The sequence below is a fragment of the Arvicanthis niloticus genome, chromosome 14 (assembly GCF_011762505.2).
Source record: "Arvicanthis niloticus isolate mArvNil1 chromosome 14, mArvNil1.pat.X, whole genome shotgun sequence".
NCBI lineage: Eukaryota > Metazoa > Chordata > Mammalia > Rodentia > Muridae > Arvicanthis > Arvicanthis niloticus.
In genome coordinates this window covers 27144361-27167384 of record NC_047671.1, presented here as the reverse complement: position 1 = coordinate 27167384, position 23024 = coordinate 27144361, and the positions used below count along the sequence as shown (strand labels likewise).

Sequence of the window (23024 nt, the reverse complement as noted above, 5' to 3'; positions counted from 1 at the left end):
TGCTGTGTTCTAACAAGCAGGCCCATTAATGGGGTATGGCCTAAAAGAACCTTGGGCGGTGAGTTACCCTCCTGGAAAGGCAGAGTGCCTACCAGATGTGAGTCTGAGTGTTGGTGTCTGGAGATACAGGAAAGAGGGATCCTCCTATGACCTAGGGAGACCTTGTCTCTGACACCCCATGCTGGTCCTTGGCCTCTCAGCCCAGGCGTTCTGCACAAGCATTGCTGATCTCTGAGGATTTCCCTCTCCTGCCTACTTAGTAGGCCGTCTACTCTCTACTCCACCGTGTTTCCTTGGGAAAAGCTCTGTTTTCTCTGGAACTGATGATGTGGAAGAGCATCAACTCCTTGTTACTACTGAGTGATCTCTCCAGCCTTCATGTAGTAAAATTTAAATCTCCTTACCAATTTTTTTTTTTTTTTTTTTTTTGTGGGCAGAGGAACAGATTCTTGTGTATCCTTGTGTAGTCTCAGACAGGGGGGTGGCCTTGAACTTCTGATCCTCCAGACAAGTTCTGGGAGCATCATCATGCTGGTTGTTTTACGTAGTGCTGGAATAGAATCTTTCTTGTATTTGTCTGTCTGTCTGCCTTTCTTTCTGTCCCTCCCTCCCTCCCTCCCTCCCTCCCTCCCTCCCTCCCTCCCTCCCTCCCTCCCTCCCTCCCTCCCTCCCTCCCTCCCTCCCTCCCTCCCTCCCTCCTTTCTTTCTTTCTTTCTTTCTTTCTTTCTTTCTTTCTTTCTTTCTTTCTGTTAGCTTCTCTCATTTGGGCCTGAATGGACTGAATTGTGGGCACAAACTTTTTTCTTGTGTTGATAAACTCTAACAGCCTGCTAATGTAGTTTAAATACAACACGTCCACCCTGATAGGGGCTCGGCAGAGTAAAAAGATACTTGGAAAAAGAAAAGCAAAATCCAAAACCTCTGGTTATAATAGGAAGCAGAAGCCAAGTTCTCCTTTGGCTTAGCTCCCAAAGACTGTGCTGTCTTGGAAGCCTCATGGGAATATAGCTGCGCCCCATTGTGGGGTGTGGTGTGGTGGTGGTGGGTGTGAATTCTAACACATAAATTGGAGATGGTAATCAGAAGATACCGAGGAAATGGCCTGTGATTGTCAACTTGCTGGGATTCAGAGTCACCACACAATCACATTCCCGGGCATGGTTGTGATACAGTTTCTAGAGTGGAGAGTGGATTAGCTGAGGTGGGCAAACCTACCCTACATGTGGGTGGTACAGTTCTATAAGCTGCAGACCTAGACTGAATAAAAAGGAAAGTGCCAGGATCCACCTGTCTTGCTTCCTGTGGATACATCTTGACCTGCTTCCTCACACTTGCATTGTCGTGATGTCCTCCTCATGACAGTCTGTAACCTCAAACCGGGAGCCAAAATAAACGTTTTCTTCTACAAGTTGCCTTTGCTACAGCAACAAGGCAAGTACTGAACTTCACCCCAAGTTCAACTCCTACTCCCCTACTTCCTAGCCATGCATGACTGAGACAAATACCCCCTTGCTCTACATGTACCATTGTTAACCCACAAATATGCCCCCTCTGTAGGAACGGGCTTGACACAAGAGAGCTACTTAGCATCTAGCACACTGTAGGCACTCAGCCAACATGGGTGGTTTACCTACTTTACGAAACTTACATGTAATTCACGTGCATTAATTTGTACAAGGTGGGCTAGGCATGTTTCATTGGTTTGAAAATGGCAGAAAGGGAAGGGCTGGTTGTGGTGCTTTTCCTCCAGAATGTTGCTCTCACACATGTCTAATTTAAGGGTAGCTTAGCAGAGGCCATTGGGACTACAGGCAAGGCTAGCAGAACCCTCCCTTTCAATCTGTAGGTTCAGAATGCACTCCTTCTCTGCGGAAGTTCTCTTCCAGTTTGCTGCAAATCTTCCTGGCTGAGGCCACAGGGGATCTTGCTTCTTCCTGTGGCTTTATAAGAGCTTCTTTCTAAGACCGAGAAACAGCCACACAGTGGGCAGAATTCTGGACGTGACAGCATTGGTTGGACTAGCAGTCTTGTTTTTCCAACCAAGTAAACATTTCCTGTTGTCCTGCTAAACCGGAAGACCATGGTAAAAATGGAATGCAAAAGAGGCAATAGAGACACCCCACATGCCCAGCCAGGTCCTGGTGCTCAGCATCTTCAAGTTTAGTTTGCCCACCCCCAACGCCCCTATGGAAGACACCTTGGAAGGCTTGTGTATGTTAAGTAGAGCAGTTGTTTCCTCCTGGGGAGAAGAACAGGTTTGACTTTGTAGGAAGGAGGCTCAAGGGCAGGAGGAAGGTGTGTGTAGGTTGGGGACTTGTTTTCAAAGGACTTGGTTTGAGTTTAACACCCCTCACTTAGTGTGATTTTTGGGTAAGCAATCTAATCTCTTTCAGCACCAGCTTCCTTCTAGGTTTGAGGATGTCGAACTCACAGATGTGTTGGTGCAGGGAGATGGGGAATGACCGTGCTTTTAAAGCAGAAGTTATTACCAGTAGACTAGCACACTCTCTAATCTGCTATAATTTCAGCAAGATAGGGAGGTAAGAAGCCAGGAAGGCCACAGGTTCATGGGCAGGCAGGCAGTTGGGTGGATCTGAAGGCTCTGTCTCTGAGCCAGGCTGGGGGACAGGCTCAGGGAAATCCACTGCAAATCTGCTCCTGTTGAGGGCTCTTGTGTGGGGAACCTATTCCTAGCTCCGGGCCCCAGGGAAGCCCCAGCTTCCTCACATCAGGCCATTTGTGCATGGGAGGAGGTGGGGGCTCACTGATGACTTCCCACTTCTGAGGAAATAACTTCTGATTGTGGAACTGGGCTCTCCCATGATTGTTCCTTTGTCTGTGGATTCCTCCCTGTTTAGCTCACAACGGAAACAGTTCTAGGAGGAAGTGGGAAACTGTGACACCAGCTCCTTCTCCCCCACAAGATGGGAGCTGCTTCCATTTGGACAATCTGCACTGTCTCCCTCACCAAAGGCAGGGGTGGGGGTGGGGGTGAAGAAACAGTAGCAGCACAAGGGGCACCTGTAAAACAGCAGCTAGCATTTGCAGCACTTCACTGATGTTCCAGATGTTGCACTAAGCACTGTGCTACATTGCCTCGTTTCTCCTCCTCATCCTGTACAGTAGGCATAGTCTGCTATTCTGTGAATGGGACCAAGAGAGGCTCAGAGGCTGCAGTCATTTATCTAGAAATGCACAGAGCGCAGACTACAATTCACACTCATATCCAAGTCAGCTTAAGCTTCACGCATCCACACTGTAATCTGTCTCATTACTTAGCGCTTCCTGCAGGGAGGATCTATGTTAGGTAGGTTTATTTCTTTTATTAGAAGGGACAGAAAGCCTCAGGAGGATGAAAACTGGATTAATTCTAATTCTGGCTTCAGGAGTTACTCTCAACACTAGACCATACACACACAGGCCATTCTTAATGTAGTTGTTATTTATGTCATCAGTTATTATTATATTATCTCTGTAATTGGTTACTTTCTATCTGTCCTGAGTATCCATCAGTCTAGCACTCCACAGGAAAGCCAGGATCTTGACAGCCCTGTCTCTGTGATCCCTGACATCACCTTCAGAGCTGCCTTCTGCCTGCATTTGCTTCCTTTCTTCACAGTTTTTGTTTGTTTGTTTGTTTTTCCTGCTATAAAGGAGGTTTATTTAGGGGGAGGGGAGGGAGAGAAGGGGTAGAGGCAGGCAGACAGGAGCAGAGCCATGAGGGCAAAGAAGTAGGGTCAGAGAAGAACAGAAAGGGGTTGGAAAGAGAGGCCAGCCAGGAACACGTGAGAACAGAGAAAGAGAGAAAAAGAGCCTTTCTTCATAGTTTTATTGTAACTAGATGAGATACTGAAAACCCACATTTTAAAGTTTTAGCGATTAACTTTATTAAGAGGGCTTGATGCTATATACTTTATTATTATGTTGTAGAGGGATTTGTTCATGTAGCTGATTGTCCTTGCATTCCCCACTCTGACAGCTGTGTGCTTTTCCACCATGGGGTCATCTCTGTACTTCACTCTGTGCTTGTTCCCTCTCTGTAGCACCGGTGGATAGAAGAAACTGAAGCACTGCTATATAGTAGAAATTGTAACATTGTTGTATAGTAGAAACTCAGTTTTGGGTTTTCTTGTTTGTTCATTTTGCTTTTTGAGACAGGGTTTTTCTGTGTCGCCCTGGCTGTCCTGAAGCTTGCACTGTACACCAGGCTGACCTCGAACTCATAGATATCTGCCTGCGTCTGCCTACTGAGTGCTGAGATTAAAGGTACGTGCCACCACTGCCCAATAGGAATTCAGTTTTACTGAAGTCCAGTGTGGTTATGGAACTTGCTGTAGGTTATGGTGCCACAGTTAAGTTTTTCTGGCCACCCATGGTATGTTGTGTTTTGGTACAGTAGAGAAGACATAAGCACTGGAGGCAGAATCCAGGATTCAAATCTTGGCTACCTCCTTACTGACTACATGGCCTTGGCCAAGTTGCTTTGTGTATTGAGAAAACTTCAGAATAAGTGGTCTTAACTGCCTGCCTACCGCATGAAACTTACATCACCATGACATGAAAGCACTCTGAGCTGTGGTTTTGTAGACTGATCAATTTCAATGAACGGTAAAGACGTGGTGGACAATAAAGGTTCTAATCATGTGAAGGACTCCATAAAGATTCAGGAGGAGCCCATACACAAGCTCAGGCTGAGGTGGAGGCTGGTACCCAGGAATCTCAGTGTGAGAAAACACCCAGAGAAGGAGCAACAGATGCTTCAGACTGCACGGATGGGAAATGACTATGCATACAGCTTTGTTCTGCATTGTGACTCAGGTATTTGAGCACTTGTCCTCAACTGATGCTTTGGAAAGCCATAGGCTATAAAGGCTTGCTGGAAGAAGTGTATTTCTTCCAGCAAGGGGGTGGTGGTGAGGTAGGCCTTGAGGTTTCATAGTCTGTTTGTCACATGCAGACCAATGTCACCAACCACCTCATATTTATGACTTCTCACTCAGTCTAGCTTTTGTCTGACCTTCTAGTATTTGAGACTCCTTCCTAGTGCTGACTGCATATAATATGTCCTCTTACTGACCTGTGCTCCAATGGCCACCTCCTAGAAGCTCTGTGGCCCGAGGCACAATATTTAACCCCTACATCTCTGTTTCCTCATGTGCAGAGTGGAAATAATAAAACTGGTGTGAGTATCCAGCAGTGCACTGCACAGTATCCTCATGCTAACCAAGCCAAGCCTTATTATGGCTTAAAGCCACTTCAAATTGCAAGCCAAAAGGCTGCTTCTTGTCATATATTTGGTCACAATGACAAGAAAAGTAATTCATAAAACTGGTACCAGGAGTGGGGTCATTAATATACCTGGCTATATCATTTCTTGACATCTGGTTTTCCAGACAAACATGGAAGAGCTAGGAGCTGAAGAAACCCAAGATTGCTATAAACAGAGATTCATGGGCCATTCTAGTGGGAGTCTAGAAGACAAAACTCGGTGAGAAAGGCAGACAGCAGAAGCCCGATTCAACTCATGGGATTCCAAAGAGAAATGAGGGCTCTTAATTCTTTGTGTCTCAAAGGAAACATGGTGTTCTGGGCCCTGGAGGGCTGGAAGAAGTTAGGATATGCTGCAGTGTGGGTCAGTTGTTAAAGCAAGGAGGAACTTATGGAGGAGTACAGGGAAGGCAATTGGACAGAAGTGGCTAATTAGGACTGAACAAACACTTCAGATGGGGACAGATGCCTAAAATAGTCACTTTGCTGTGAGAAGTAGAGGTCAAAAAGCCTCAGTTTCAAGTGGAGTTAAAGGGACAGAACTTAAGTTTGCTGGGGAAATGAGGTTCTAAGTGCCTATTCAGGCATCTACTTCCATGACCTGTAATCAAGTTGCTATGTTGTTATTGTTTGTTATTGGTGTTTATTTTGTTGTTGTTTGTACTTTCAATTGATACAAGAATCCCTTCCCTGAGGTCTCCTCAGGGGAAGCCTTGGAGGCCTAACTCACAGCCAGTATCACAGCAATTCAAGGCACATCAGAAGGCTTCTATAGTCTAGAGGACTGGAAGCAGGGAAAGATTTCCAGCCTAGAGTCCAAAGCGTCAATCTGAGCTCCCCCTTGGCATTCCACCTGGACCATCTATCTCACTTACTAGGCATCGCTGTCAATAACAGCAAGGCATCCCAGCTGCTTGATGGGGCTGGACACTGTTCCTGTTTCCTTACTAATGGTCTTTGTTCTACAGGTGAGGAAACAAAGGCTTGCTGAGGAATGTTAGCTGCCCAGATGGCTGGGGAAAGGAAGAAAAGTCCATTGGATTCTGGGTGCTTCTCACCTCAGCTCACAGTTCTAGTCACAATTCACTGCGCTGGCCCTAGCCTTTCCACGGAGGCATGTTGGGCATCTGCTTCTCATTTTAGTTCAGAGGCTGAAAATTTCTTCAATAGAGTCAACCCAATATTGTGGTCCTGGCACTGCTCCCACTACCGAAGAAGCACTCTGCTCAAGACTTCCCACCTTCCTGAGATCCCTTCCATCTTTGGCTAGATTGTTTTAAGAGGATCTGCCGGCCCCTCTCCAAGTGCACCTGCTGTGACCCACTGCTGTGCTAGACACCACGGCAACACAACACACACTAAGTGAAGCACTGGTTCCTGTACTCATGGGCTTACAGCTTAGTGGAAAGGGACACGGGACAACTCTGTTCTGCAACCGAGAACAGGGCGACTTTACCTGTCTAGGAAGGTAGCATAGTGTGTAAAACAACTTTCACAGGCTGGTGTGGTGGTGCAGGATTGTAATCTCAGAATTTCAAGGGAGTCTAAGGTAGAAGTCTCCAGATCAAGGCCACCCTGGGCCTTCCATTGTGTGTATGTGTGCATGTGTACACATACATGACGTGCCATGACACACAAGTTGAGGTCAGAAAACATCTCTCAGGTGTGAGCTCTCTCCTTCCACCATAGTTTCCAGGGATCGAATTCAATTCAGTGTTTGGATGGGCAGGAACTATCAGGAAAGCGATGATGTTAAGTCGTAATGAAGAATGATGAGGTGTGTGTGAAGTCACCTGCAATGTTCATTTCCATTCTGAAGACAAATACTCATTTCCATTTGAGAAAATAAACACATAGACATTAAAAATCTTGCCTGAGGAGACACAGCTTCTAGGCAGTAACCAATGGAACACAAGTCAGTAGAAGGATGCGTCGTACACAAACAACACTCAGAGGTATCTCAGAAATTAGAAAGGAGACCAGACTAAAGCTAGGTGTGTTGGCTGGAACTTGTAATCTCAGCTTCCTGGGATTCACTGGCCACCAGCCTAGCCTACTTGGCAAGTCTTGGGCCAATGAGATACTCTTTCTAAGAAGATCCCTCCTGGGGTTGATGGGAACAAAAATATAGACCCGTACCCGAACATTGTGCAGAGAGTGGGAGACTTTGGAACTAAATGAGATGTCTCTATCAAATCCTTCCCCTTAGGGCTTAGGAAACTCTGCAGAAGCAGAGATGGAAAGAGTGTAAGAGCCAGTGGGGATAGAAGACACCAAGGAAGCAGGGCTTTCTAGACACAACAGGGCTGAGGTACAGATGAACTCACAGAGACTATGGCAGCATGCATAGAGTCTGCACACATCTAAGCTAGATGGGTCTCAGTGCTTCAGGTTAACCAGAGGTTAAGGAGACACCAGCCTCCGTCTCTTACCCAGAAGCTACCTGCAGCTGATAACTGCTCTCAAAGGAAAAACTACTTTTCACTGGTGGAGTCTCACTGGGTATACAAACCATATATATTTAGGGGCAGGCCTCCTCCTCCTCTTCCTCCTCCTCCTCCTCTTCCTCCTTTCCCTCCTCCTCCTCTTCCTCCTTTCCCTCCTCCTCCTCTTCCTCCTTTCCCTCCTCCTCCTCCTCTTCCTCCTTTCCCTCTTCTTCCTCCTCCTCCTCCTCCTCCTCCTTTCCCTCCTCCTCCTCCTCCTCTTCCTCCTTTCCCTCCTCTTCTTCCTTCTCCTCTTCCTCTTCTTTTTTGAGACAGGGTTTCTTTATGTAGCTCTGGCTTCCTGGAACTCACTCTGCAGACTAGGCTGGCCTCGAATTCAGAGATCCACTTGCCTCTGTCTCCGAATGCTGGGATTACAGGTGTGTGCCACCCCCTGCCTCCTATTTTGTTTTTATGGGTTTTTGTGTGTGTGAAAATGTGTGTCTCACCATCTGTATGGGTTTCTTAGGCTTTTTCTTTTACTTTTTTTTCCTGTTTCTTGTTGTTGTAGAGGATGATATCATTATTTTAGATGCCTGTTTGCATTCTAATGACAGAGAGAAGGGGTGGATTTGGGTGGGTGGGGAAGTGAGGAGCAGCTGGGAGGAGTTTGGGGAAAGAAAACTACAGTCAGAATATACTGTATGAAAAAATGATCAATTTTCAATTACAAAAAAAGAGAGAGATACTCTCTCTTAAAAAATGAGGTGGATGGCATTTGAGGAATGCTAGCTATATTTGTCCTCTGGCTTGCACAGACAGGTGTGAGCCCCTACACACATGCTCGGGCACACTCACAGACAGTAGGTCAGACATAGTAAAAACAGAATGCACTAGTTGCATTTGTTAGTGCTGTAATCAAATACCCAACCACAAGCAACTTAAGGGAGAAAGGGCTTACTCTGGCCCACAGTTTGAGGGGACAGTCCATTATGAAGTCACAAACAGTAAGTAGATGGCCACCTTGGTCTGCCTACAAAATCAGTACCATAAGGGCAATGCTGCCTCATTTCCCTTCCAAGCTCAAGGGGGTAACCTGGCCTCCTTGGGCCCAAACTATTGTGGTCTCTCCATGCCTTGGTGGCTGAATCAGAGAAACACTTTTCCTAAGCAGTTGTATTCCAGCAGGGAACTTTTTGGTGGCATTACTGAGTTCATGTTCTCTCCTTTCAAATGAATTCCCAGTTATGTAGGTTGGAGCCTTGGATGGGTGAAGTCTTACCCTTGGGCATCTTGGCAATTGTCCTGGTACAGAGACAGACTTTCTTGAATAATGCTAACCTCTAACAATTCAGTGGCTCTTCAGTCTTGCCAGCAATTCTAAACTCAACTCCTTTTCTTGCCAAAACTGCACATTTTCCCATGTCCCTCTGGTCTGTTTTTGTCTCCTCTCTATATAGACTTGAATAAAGAGCACTGAAGAGTCTCCACGAGCCAGCCTGAATGCTCCTGCCTTGGAACTGCCTTCAGCAAATACATTAACCACTACTTTTGAATTTAGCCTGACCTCAGTTCTCAGGATACAGGCAGAATGTAGCCAGAGTCTTGCCAGACTAAACAAGAATGGCCCCTCACCCAGTTCCAGGGCCATCTCCAATCTGGCTGTCTTCCTCCAGGGTCAATAAGGGGTATATAAGAATAAGAGCCTTGGAGATGAGGTGCTAGAGAGAACTAGGGCTCCTCCCTTCTTGCTTTATTAGGAAAGACAATCACTTACAAACTTGTACTCTAAGCTACACTTTGACGAACTAAACCAGAATGCGTCCTGTAGGCAGGGCGTTTTCCCCGTGCCTGCCTGGAGCCTCTTGACCATTTCAGGGGAAGAAACTGAATTATGTGGAAGCAGGTACAGACAAGATCCAAAAGAGGTAACCAGACACAGACCAGGCAGGCAGCTAAGTAAGGCCCTTGACTCTGCCCTTATCTGTCTCTATAATTAGGCACATCACAAGCAGTACAAGCCCAGAGAATAGGGACACACCCTGTTAGAGACCCTGGGATCGGGGGGGGGGGGGGGGGCCCTCCTCTCTGGAGCCACTCAAGGCTCAGCTTGCTTCTTTCTGCCCCGCTGGGTGTTAGGGAGGCCGCTTTGCAACTTCTGGCAGTTCCTTTCCTCTCTCTCACTCCCCCCACCTGGAATATCATCTGGAGAGTTCCCGAGGGTCTTGGCTACAAAGTGTCCCTTGAGCCCTCTGGTCCTTTACACACTCTCTTTGATGCAGAGCAAGCAGATATGATTTTGGGCCACAGGCACAGTCTCGCTTTCTCAAGCTTGCTCTCTACAGCTCTTCCGAGCCACACCTGGCTGCTAGCTAGAGTTGAGGAAAAGCCATTAGTCTCTCTGGTTTCCTGGCACGATCCCAGGAGATCAGTTTTCTTGGTTCAAGTGGAACTAAAAAAAAAAAAATCTTCCTCGGTTTCATATCAGCAGGATCTGCCCTCAGCACACCCTCCTACAAGAATGGGCAGGAAGGGTAAATATTTATTCTACAAATGAATGAATCTGATTCCGTCTTCAAAGGAAAGCTTTTGTATAAATTATCATAATTTCTCCATCTTAAGATGCTACTGATTTGAAGATGTTTTTATCTACTGAATAACAGCTTTTTTTTAGAAAAGGGAAAAAATGAATAAATTAACATGTCAATTGTAACATACACTCTGAGGTTCTTAAAAACGTCTTTGTGCCAGCGAAATTTAAAAAAAAATGAAATATTTATTTTATTTTACTTTTTTTTTTTTTTGGTTCTGGGTCTCTCAGAAGAGAGATTCTCAAAATCGACTCAGCCATAGTGATGTAATGCAATTCAGGTTTTGATAAAGTGTTCAGCAAAGCCCCAGATCTGACCCCTGGAGGCTCTGGATCAGTGGGGCTGGCCACGGCTCCTGTGTACTAACACCAACAGCAGGCTCTGCCCAGTTAACAGACAGGCCTGTCCCCTGAAGAGATGGGTCTGTTCTCTGCTTGGGACATTAGTGGTTCTGCGCAATGTCATCTGTGGGCTCTGTCACATGATTAGAGAAGCTACATCACTTGAACCTCAAGTCCCCACTGTAAAAATGGCTCAGGTGGGGGGGGGGGGTACATGCTTTTTCATCTGCTCTTTTGTCAAAATTCATGGGGTTTGTGTGGCTTCCACAGGGGTTCCCCACTTTACCTGCTGTAACTCTATTGCTTAAATTTTGTTTGCAAAATAATTTTGAGGCTAAAAGTAATCTGGAAAAAAAAAAAAAAACCCAGAGGGAAACAACTTTCCCAACCCCTGCATTGTTTAGGCACACTGCTTCATGGTCAGTATTGTACATACCTCTACCACAGTACTCCCAGCAGGGTCTGCACTCTCTCTACAGCCTTACCCAGAGTGGGCAAACCTCTGGGAAAGTCTAGACCAGTGGTTCTCAACCTTCCTAATGCTGCGACCCTTGAATCTAGCTCCTCATGTTGTGGTGATACCCCAACCATAAACTTATTTTGGTGCTACTTCAAAACAGTAATTTTGCTGCTTGTTAAGATTTGTAATGTAAATATCTGATGTGCAGGATCTCTGATATGCAACCCCTGTGAAAGGGTCGTCTGACCCCTGAAGGGGTCATCATGACTTACAGGTTGAGAATGGATGGCCGTGACCATCGTTCATGTTTTTTAGAGTTGAAAGGATGCTTATGGTCTGTCTCAACTACTCAACTATGGTCTTGTACTGAGGAAGCTCATCAAAAAATGCATAAGGAACGGGCATGGCTCTGCACCTATAACACGATTAAGTCTGTTATTTGGCCCATGGGCTGAGGTCTGCTGACCATTGCACTACAAGGGAGTCACTCACTGCATGACATTCTGTCAGATGGAGGAGCCCAAGAAGATCACGTGACTCAGCGAGCCAGGGGTTGGGTCGGGTCCCCATCTGCTACACTGCACTGGCTTCCTTAACTCACACTGTTCACTCACTCTCCTGTCCTAAATGGAACTGAGGGCCTCTGGCAACTACAGATTGAGAGGATGGTGCCTGGGTGAGACACGTGCTTTGCATCTCTCTCTCTCTCTCTCTCTCTCTCTCTCTCTCTCTCTCTCTCTCTCTCAGATCAGTTTTCTTCCAGGTTCTTGGAGGGCTATAAAAAGCCCCTTGGCCTGCCTCCTGGGCAGCAAGCTGCTGGTGAATTCCCCCTAGCTGGAATGACTGCAATGTGGTGCCACATTCTGCCCCCACCATGGCCTGACAGCTGTGCCAGGGAGAAGAATCACGCCTGGCCAGTTCTGTACCTCTATCTCCCACTACGGGCGTCACTGGCATTCTGAATGGAATTTTACTAGGAAGACTAACCTAGCCTGGGGCTCTCTGGGGCCAGCCTCCTTGGTGGCTTCTTTAATTTTAATCACAGCTATGGTGGGAAGGACAAGAAGGGGAAGATGGAATAACTCCAAGCACAGGGCTGCCTGGCTGTACCCTTCATTGATGGAGGGTATCCCCAACAACGGTTCAGATCTCCTTCTCCTCTTAGTACCTGTCCCACCCCTACCTTGCAGTCTTTACCTGGTGAGCCCCCAACAATCATGCAAAGCAGCAGAGAACAACATTAAAGACAAATGGGTCAGCATGAGACCAAAAAGCTTTTGCATTGTGAAGCAAATATTCCACAGAGCCAAGAGGCCACTGTGGCTGCTACATATCTGACAGGGAATTACTACATACTGGAGAAACTATACAGAACCCCCAAATTAAACATTAACAGAACAAATATGCAATCAAGCAATGAACAAATGAATCATAGTTCTCAAAAGAAGTACAAATGGCTAATACGTATATGAAAAATGACCAATACCCTTGGCCACCATGGAAATGCAAAGGAACTTCACTGAGAGTCCATCACTGAGAGTCCATCTCACCCCAGTAAATGGCCAGTAACTCAGAAACAAATGACAGCAAATGCTGGGGAGGAGGTGGGAGGAAGGAGCCCTTATACACTCCTGGGTATTCCGGGGTGGTGTGTGTGTGTGTGTGTGTGTGTGTGTGTGTGTGTGTGTGTGAGATGCAGCCACAATGGGGATCAGGGTAGGAATTCTTCAAGAAACAAAAGCAAAAACTACCACATCATCTGGCGAGACCATTCCTCGGTACATGTCCAAAAGACTCTTAGGTCATGACACAGAGATGCCTGCACTCATATTTACTGTGGTACTTTAACAATAGACAAGCAAGAAATCAGCTAAGGTGCCCATCAGTGAACAAATAGGGGGAAATAAAGTGTGTATGCACGATCGAGTTTTATTCAGCTACAAAAACAAACAAAACAAAACAAAAAACCAAAAACCAAAACCAAAACCAAACCAAACCAAACCAAAACAAAAAAAACACCAAAAAACCCCAAACCAAAAAAAAAAAAAAAAAAAAAAAAAAAAAACCAAACCAACCAACCAACCAACCAACCAATCACCTGCAGTAAAGTAGATGGAACTGAACATTACTATGTTGAGTGAAGAAAGTCATTCTCATGAAGGTAAATATAAGCTTTTTTTTCTCAAATGAGTAATCTATATTTAAGAAATAACACAGGAGCCGGGCAGTGGTGGCGCACGCCTGTAATCCCAGCAGTTGAGAGGCAGAGGCAGGAAGATCCCTGAGTTCGAGGCCAGCCTGGTCTACAGAGTGAGTTCCAGGATAGCCAGAACTACACAGAGAAACCCTGTCTCAACAAACAAACAAACAAACAACAAACCAGATATAGAAGAAGAAATATTTGTGTAATCTGGGGATTTATTGTCATAGCACATTATATATATGTATGAAAACTCCATGGACTGGAGAGATGGCTCAGCAGGTTAAGAGCACTGACTGCTCTTCCAGAGGTCCTGAGTTCAATTCCCAGCCACCACATGGTGGCTCACAGCCATCTGTAATGGGATCCGATGCCTTTTTCTGGTGTGTCTGAAGACAGCTGCAGTGTACTTGTATAAATAAAAATAAATCTTTAAAGAAAAAAAATGCCATAATGAAGCTTATTATTCTGTATGATAAACATATATACTAATGAGAAAGGGACTTAGATTTGGAGGAGGCAGAGATGAGCGGATACACAGACTTGCTAAGACTCCCTATCATTATCTGTAAGATGCAGGTAACGACAGTATCTACACTGACTGAAGTCATGGTGAGTGCACAGTGGAGGCAGGATATGACTACAGATATTTAGTATTTGGTATATAATAGACTCTGGGAATAGAATGCAGACGACAGTCCTAAGCATTGAGATTCACACGTGCATAGAAGACACATGTCAATGACAACTAGGACCATCTAAAAGCCCAGACTTCTGAGGAGTGACTGGTAACTGAAAGTCTTAGGGGACCTAAAAAAGGGACATGGTAAGAATACCTCATAGGTAGGTGACACTGACGGGTCTCTTTCTGGAGAGTGCTGAATCTCAGGCATTTCGCCTGCTCAAAAGGGAGAATGGCTGCCTTATCCACTTCCTAAAACTAGAGCCATGGTTGGGAGGAGAGAAACTCAAAGATAAAGCTGTGTCTGAGAAAGGCCTCCAGCATCAGTTCTCAGTCTGATGATTCTATCGCATGGCTCTTTCTTGCTCATCCCCTTACCCCCACATGGCTTCTTCTTGCCCACTGCATTCTCCTCTCCAGACCATAAACGGTTGCTAAGTGACGGTATACATGATCTCCATGGGCACAGGGAGCCTTTGATCAAAGTTTTCTATAAGATGCTCAGCATCCATGAGGCCAGGCTGAAGTGAATACTAATGGGGAGATGTCAAATGTCCCTCAAAGTTAGAAAAAAAAAATGTAGGGCAGGGTTAGGAAGAATTAGATATATTATGGGCTATAATAAAACATTTTGCATGGCTATTTATTTATTTACCTTTAGTTTTTTGGTGTTTGTTTGTTTTTTGAGACTGAACCTCATTATGCGGTTATGGTTGACCTAGACCTTTCTACGTAGATCAGGCTGGATCAAACTCACAGAGATCCACCAGCCTCTGCTTCCCGAATGCTGAGATTAATTTAAAGGTGTGTGTCACCACTTTCTGCCTGGTGATTTAAGAGTTAAAGAGAACTCTAGCCTGAAGGAGTCTGCATTGAGTAATAGGCACAGACCACAGAGTTCCACTTGGCTGAGATCGGGGACAGGCCTTTATAACCCCTCATGTACTTAGAGCAGGCAACAAGGAATCCAGGAAGGTTGTGTGAGCAGGGTCAAAGGTCATGGCAAAGCAGTGTATGAGAACGGTGGTATTTGCCAGTGAGGACAGGTTTATCCAGGGGCTGTTTAAAAAAAAATGCAGATTCTCAGAACTGCTGATCAGATGTCTGGAGTGTGTTTCCTCTGGGCTCTACATGGCATGATATGGAGCCCAAGTAGATGAGGGAAACACTTTAGACACATTGGGAGTGGTCCTTAAGGCTTGATAGAGAAGCCAAGGGTAGAAACAGGAGGACTCTGTAGTGGGCAGCAGAATATAGGAGAAATGGCCACCCACCATCCATTTCCCAGGAACAGTCAACAGGATCTGGGACCTGTCTATATCAAGGAGGAAGGCCAAGGAAACACAGGATAACGAATGATAAAGCCATAACTCTGGTCCTCAAATCACCATCAGTGACGTGGCAAATCCTGGTGCCAAATATGACGCATCCAGGGTCCACTCAAAACTGGGTCCTCTTTCTTTTCTTTCTTGATAGACATTTTCTGGGCAACTACTCAGTGCCACGCATGGCGGGAGGAGCTGAAGAGGAGGCTATGAACAAGCTAGGAAAGGCATGACTGTCCTCAAAGAGCTCCGACCAACAGGGCATTCCATGCCTCGGTTAACCGTGACCGTGAAAATGACCACCAGTGGCACATGAGCAAGCGGCAGTGAGCACAGGCAGCTGGGAAGACTGGGAAATTCTGCCCCGGGGAAGAGATGTTTGCACAATGACTAGGGCAAGTGGAGTGAGCCAGGGGCAGGCACAGAGGATTCAGAGCTAGAAGGAGTAAAACCAGCAAGAGGAAGTTAGCTGGTGGAGGGAACAAAGGATTGCAGCTTAGAGAGGGAAACCAGCCAAAGGTCTGCACAGGTCAACAGATTCTCTCCCTTCCTTCCTTTCTTTCTTTCTTTCTTTCTTTCTTTCTTTCTTTCTTTCTTTCTTTCTTTCTTTCTTTCTTCCTTTCGTCCTTCCTTCCTTCCTTCCTTCCTTCCTTCCTTCCTTCCTTTCTTTCTTTCTCTCTTTCTTTCTCTTTGTACATTTCGTTTATTGATGGAGAGAGAGCGTATACTCCACATGCCAAGATCAGAGAACAACATGTCAATTCTCTCCCTCCACCATGTGAATCTTGAGGATCAAACTCAGGTAGTCAGGTTTGGGGGCAACTGTCTCTGCCCACTGAACCATCTCACCAGCCCACTAGTTTTAAACAACCGCTTTGAACTGCATCAGACCCCCATCTCCTCAGATTCCCATTTTCACACTCGGATCCATAAACTCCATTAAAAGCTGCACTGTAGCACATGGCTAAACAAAAGCAGAGTGTTTAAGGTCAAAGTTCACATACCTGGGAGCTCTGTTCTCTCCACTGTGCAGAAAGGTGTTTATGGAATCCTTTGGAACTTTAGGCATAGGTGACAGCCATATTTAGCCTACATATTCGTTAAGGACTATTTAACTATTTAACCCCTGCCTTATGCCTCCAGGCAGCACTTGGTTTTTTGTTTTTTTTTGTTTTTTTTTTTATCTCATTTTTCAATTCTTTATTTATTGTTTTTGTCTGTTTGTAGAACTCTTCCTGCCTCGGTTTCCTGAGTCGTGAAATTACAATCACTCCCCACCACACCCCAGCTTCGAGACCTTTGAATGTCTCTTTTATTCATAGACTTCTAAGTGGAGTCTGCACCAGCCTTTTGGTTCACCTTTAATAGAAACTTCGGGAAGATATTTCTACTACCTCTCCTATAGAGATGTTAGTTTGAGAACCAGTTTCATGTCGCCCCTTCAAGTTTTGTCTTGTTCATAAACACCCCCATTTCCTCTGAAAGTCCTTCATGTAGTTGAGCTCACAACAGAAGAAGCCACGGGACGCTCATCTGACATGGCAGGGAATGAGGGAGTTCAGAATTTGAGCCCTTGGAGGTTAGCTGAGTGACTTAACAGCAAGCACTTGCGTGCTACACTGTGGGTCCATACACTTCGCATACACACCTCCAAGAAAAGGTATTCTCGCTCTGCACATTCGGGGATGGAAACCTTGCTAGCTTGCCCTGCAGAAGATGGAGTCATGAGGCTTATCTGTGCATTACCTCACTAGAGGCACGCCAATTCTCTCTGTGCCGCAGGCATACACCAGGAAATCCTGGGGAAGGGATTCTATGAGAAGTAGTTTCTATGTATGTGACCAGCGTCTGTGAATCCTCCTCCGCCCACTGGAAGACAGTGTGCAGTGAGAAGAGAAATCCTGTCTCCCATGCTTGTTCCTGTTCTCCATGTGGGGGGTTTGATGGCATCACTGTGACAGAGAACTTGCACAGGGCAACTGAAACAGATCCTCTTTTAGGGCTTGGCCAGTCCTTTGTCACCATGGAGGCAGTTAAGCAGTATGTTTAAAATCAGGGCTGTGTTCAAATCTTGGTCTTGTGTATCACATAGAAAATGACTGCAGTTAACATCAGGGGCTGCTCTGTCTGACCTATGTCTCCTGTCTAGCCCGACCATCTACCCATTCATGTGCTCTAGCCCTAACTCCCATGTGATTGCATCTGGAGCCAGGGCCTTCAGGAAGCAGAGGAGGTTAAATGAGGACGTGAGAAGGGGTCCAAATTTGATGGGCTGGTTTCTGTATAAAAGGTGGAAGATCTTAGAGAAGAGGTGTGTGAAAATACAGAGAGAAGAGGGAAGGCTTGGAAAAGGGACTCCTTTGAAGTTAAGTCGAGCCTGGGCCACCAACACGGAGAACTGTGAGAAAAGAGCTTTCTGTTATTAAAGAAACCTGGTTTGAGGGATTGTGTCATAGCCTGAGAGGGGATAGCATCTGACCCATGAGTTGTTCAGGGAGAAAACCACGTGAAAACCGAAACAGGGAGAGCCTCTTGCCTGGTGATTTCGAGTGGTGATTTCTATTGTAACTGCTGCAAATATCAATGTGTGTTCTTGCCCAGGGAGAGCCTGTCCTGCTCAAGATCATCCTACCCTCCGTAGGAAGAGGCTAAAGTGAGACCTGCATTTAAAACTTTTCTTGCTATGGGAGTGGGGGGAGAAGAGTGCCTGTCTATCTGAGGACAGGGGCACAGGAAGGCAATGTCTTACTTTTGTTTTCTGTTGATGTATCAAAAAGCCCTCACAAAAGCAACTGGGGGGGGCAGTGTTTATTTTATCTCATAACTCCAGGTTCCAGCCCATTACTGCAGAGAAGTCAAGGCAGCAGGAACTTAAAGCAGTCACATCCACAGTCAAGAGAGACACCCTGCATTCTTGCAGCCAGCTCACGGGGCTCCCTGTTTATACAGCCCACAGCACAAATCAAGGGACTAGTGCTGCCCACTGCTAGGCTGAGTCTTCCCACATCAACAGAATCAAGGGAATCCCTCAAAGGCAAGCTCATAGGCCAACCTAATCCAGACAATCCCACACTGAGGCTCTTCCCAGGTGATTCTAGAATGTGTCAGTTAACAGGTGAGAACGGCCTCCAAATAGACTTCAGAAAGTACATTAGCAGACTGTGATGGTTGGCTTTATCAACTTGACACATTCTAGTTTTTATTAAAAACAAAACAAACGAACCAATAAGACACAGAGAGATTTTTGCGTTGTAATCCACAATATAATCACATTTGCTTTCGCCACAGTATTTGAAATGTAGGAAACTGAGATAACATGGTCTTGTGCATTCCACTCGAACACTGCTTTACTCAAAGGTTGACATGGCTCTTGCTGCTCACGGAAAAGTTCCGTTGTGAGAAATTTGCAGGATTCTTTTAAAAATAGAAATTATCACCAGGAGGTAGTGTTGGTGCACGATTTTAATTCCCACACTTGAAAGGCAGATGCAAACAGATCTTTGTGAGTTCGAGGCCAGCCTGGTCTAAGGTATGAGTTCTAGGACAGCCAAGGCTATACAGAGAGATCCTGTCTCAAACAAAACAAAACAAAACAAAACAAAACAAAACAAAAACAAAAACCACCACCACCAACAAAAATAACCTCTCAAACCCCCAAACCAATCAACAAACAAACACAATCAATTAACTTGAGGTTTCACAAGAAGCAAGCTTCATTTCACTCATTAAACCCCAGTGGTCAGCTTCCATCATGTGTCAGACACTCATAAGCTCTGCTTCCTGGCTTCTGGAAGCTCAGGCCTGTTCAAGGGAGCAGGATTAAGGAAGCTAACACTACAGGACCCTGTGACAAGAGCTGGGAGGGAGAAGGCAAGGAAAATAGAAAAGGTCAGAGTCCTTGAATGTCCTGGGCACCTGAGAGGTTCCTGGGAGGTCCCACCTCCTAACTACAGTGTCTGGAAGCTGCTTTTTGAAGTGGGCACACTGCTAACGGGACATTAAAAACTGCAGTTCTCCATACAGATTTTGGTTCAGAAAACAAGACAGAGTGGATATGAATTTGAGGACGATCCTTGCTTTCCTTGTGAGGCTGGGGCACTGGGAGACAGCTGAAGGAATGAGAGGTGCCCACTGTGCTTTTCTGCCCCGGTAGGGTGCACCCTTCCGCTGATGTCAGTTAACAGGTGAGAGCTGCCTTCAAATCATGCCTCAGTCTTGGAGAACAATCTGTAAGCCCTCCCTGTAAGGTCCACCTGCTCTCCAAGGACCCTGAAGGAGAAGATGGGTGCTGAATTTTGTGTTGGAGAGGGGTGGATGAGGAGGATGGGGTGGAGGGTCCTCGAAGGTCCTCTGAATTTACACGGGTGCGGATGATAACCCTACACACCTGCTCAAGCACCCGTCCTAGCCCAAACACTTCCTTTTGCCCCTGGGGCCTCAGCAGAGCAAGCAGGGGTCAGGTTGTTAGGATGATTGTAGGAAGGCAGAGGAATTTTCCATTAACAGCAACAACAATAGAAACTGCTTCTCGTAAAGACACAACACACAGTTTGCCAAGTGCCTTCACACCTGCCATCTCTGGATTCCAGAGGTGCTGGCGGGATCCAAATCTTTGACACTACCCCCAAGCTAAAGGCCCACTGCAATGTCCTAACCTCTACTAAGATGTGTGCTGTCCCCACTCCAGGGTCCCAGGAAGCCTTTATCTTTGCCCTGGGCAGTCCCAACTGCAGTAGTCCTCAGGATTAGTATGTCCACCAAACAGAGGCAGACCCGCAGAAGTGTGCTCACGCAGCCCCGCCTTCTCCAAAGTCCCAGGCAGCTACTAACTTCGGTCTCCCGGGGGCTTCTCCTAGGGTGCATAGTAGGAGCCGGTATGGGTGGCTGTTCAAGGAGTTTATCCTGTACCCTGTATTTCACACTCTCCCTATATGTGGCGAGGAGTGGGTAGCTCGATGACCTCAAAAATCCTGGGGAGGCTTTCATAAAGTTAGGAAGGAGGGTGTGCAAACATGCCAATTTCCCACCCAACGAGGGGACTCAGACCTAGGCCACGGAGGCGGAGAAGGGGGCGCTGACACACAAGAGACTACTCCCGCTGCAGGAGGCACCTGTGTCCAAGTGTTTAGCGCCCGCCAAGCCCCACCGCCGCCACCTCTCCTCCTCCCTCTGAATCCTATCCGGCCTCGGATCTCCCAGGCCTTCCTTCCCGGCCGCAGGAACCACTTACCCCTGCTTCGGTCCATGGCTCCGGCGTAGATCTTGGAGCACTCAGCCCAGAGCGCAGCGGCTGCCGCACCAGGCGGCGTGCGCTCTCCGGGGCTGCCCCGGCGGCTAGCTCGTCCCCTCCCCCAGACAGGATGCTCGCAGGACGCCCCCGCCCCGCCCTGCGCGCTCCCGGAATAGACCCGAGCACGCCTCGCCCCCTGCGAGTGTCCCGGTCCCGCACTGGCCAACGCCACGCCCTGCCTTTCCCCCGCCCTCCTGCTGGGCTAACAGGGACAGCCTCGCAGCCCACACACTTCGGTTCCGTGCCCGCGTGGCCGATCTGCCTGGACCACTCAGTTTTCCTTGCCCTCCACTAAACTACAGGGAAGCTAACCACTTTACTCCCCTATGGGGACTGGCTTGTATTCCTCCCAGGGACTCAGCCTGGCCAACCTTTTTGGCTCTGAGTTTATTGTGTCCACTCCCAAAGTTCTTCCCTGAGCCAGGTTGGTAAAAAGACAACAAAGGAGTGAGAAATATTAAACAAAGTTTAATTTAAACAAAGTTTAGTTGCTAAAAAGACAGGTGGTGGATGGGGCCCCGCTTTCAACTTTCCAAGTTCCTAATGTATTAAACTGTGAAGAGATATCAAAACAACATGATAAACACCGTGGAATGCGACATCTTTAGCACAGAAAATACAATGCAGTGCATGCCTCTGTAGATTATTATGGGATGCAGAAAATGTTTTGCTACAGTCCAGCTGAGAGATTTAGTGTTAAGGTGCATGAGAGTGTCGACTTTTTAAATTACTGTGGGCTGCCTGAGAGGCCTGAATTTGAGTCTGTAAGTGCCATTCAAGGCCAATGCTTAGACACACTTACCCAACTGTGGGCCTTACCCTGTATTCAATTTTGAGGGAGAGAGAACATGGTATGGAAAACAAAACAAACAAACAAAAAAAAACCAAAAAAACCCCAAAAAACAACAAAAAAAACCCAAACCAAACCAAACCAAAAAACCAACCAAACTAAAAAACAAAACAAAACAAAAAGCAAACAAAAAAAAAAAACTAAAAAAAAAAAAGGGCGCTGCATATCATGTCCCATCTTTGAAGCCTGTCTGCTTATCTGTGCTGAGGGAGAGACCTCACACTGACGTCACAGAGCTGTTGGCAGGGTAAGTGAAAGTGGGTCCAGACCCACTTTACAAACCATAAATAGCTATGAAGATGTGAGCCATTGTGAGTGTCCAAGGTCCTCTTTGTCCCTGCCCACTTTTCCGATTTGAAAAGGTCACGTTCAATTCTAAAGCAGCCAACCAACAACTGCAAGTGGATTCGGCTGCCTAAGTTCACTGCTTGAACTCTGGAACTTGGAAGTCATCAGCTCACTCTGAGTTCCCCGGCTAGCTTACTAAATCACCATTTTACCCAGAATACTTTGCAGCACAGAGCACTGAACCCAGGGCCTTCCTCAGGCAAGGCAAGCATTCTACCATGGAGCATCACCCCAAGTTTTCTTCCTTCCTTCTATCCTTCCTCCCTCCCTACTTCCTTTCCTTCTTTTTCCTTTTGGGACAGGCTTCTTCCTAAGTAGCTCAGGCTGATCTCCAACTCACTCACCTCTTGCCTTCTGCTCCAGACAGTGACAGTCTACCATGTCCTCTGATGAAATAATTTTCAAATGACAGTATAAGATATTACTGCTGTCAAATAGATGGAGGCTTTCGTAGATGGTTTTAAATAGAATTTTCAGAGACTTCAAAGGATCTTAAAGTTTTTATTCAGATGATGGGAGCAAATAGCTAACGAGAATTTACAAGTTTCTGTGGTGCGATAGTATTAACTGAACTATGGCCTAGAAAATGTATAAAAATGGGAGTGAACACAATCTATGTACAGCTCTGAGAATTAATAAAATTAATTATGTAGAAGATGCGGTGGCTCTGGCTTAGCCCACAACCTCCAACAGGTAGAAACGTTGGCCGTGTTGACTATAGCTTAGTTACTGTCAGGGAGATCTAACGAGATCTGTGTATCAACACGAAAGAATCGTTATGTGGTTTTCTACACTTTTCCTTTAAGAAGGAACCATAAAACAACAATTCCTGCTGTCCATCAGTTACCTTAGGCAACACTGACTGGGATCTGTATACGTTGGTGTGGAGAGAACAGATGCTAAGTAGGAGTGAGCCCCATCTTCAAGGAACCATGAAGTGTAGAAGAGGAGGCAATTTTAACACAGATTGCTGTGTCAAAAAATACACAAGAGCGATCAAGTGCTTTGGAGTCCATGAAGACAAAGCAATGGTTTCATACAGACCACCGAAGCAGTACTGGAGGACAGGCATTTGTTCAGGAGCCAGTTGATCTGAATGTGTAATGAGGAGACAGCATAACAGGCAAAGAACAGTGAGAGCCGAGACACCCAGATAGAGCCCGGCAGGACTGTCGGCAGCACGGTTTGGATTGGCCGGATCATGGGGTATCAGGTGCTAGGTATGAGAACAAGGATGGGAAGGGGG

At 46.3% G+C, this 23024-nt stretch overlaps 1 protein-coding gene across 1 annotated transcript in view; it reads right to left on the bottom strand.

Annotated features, from left to right (window-relative positions):
- Afap1l1 (actin filament associated protein 1 like 1) overlaps nt 1–20665 on the bottom strand; it is a 59935-nt gene extending 39270 nt beyond the window's left edge. The window contains exon 1 of the mRNA XM_034518693.2: nt 20521–20665. Within this exon, the coding sequence (XP_034374584.1) occupies nt 20521–20536 (16 nt within the window). The 5' untranslated portion in view covers nt 20537–20665. The remainder of the gene's footprint in view (nt 1–20520) is intronic.
- Between the last annotated feature and the right edge of the window lie 2359 nt (nt 20666–23024).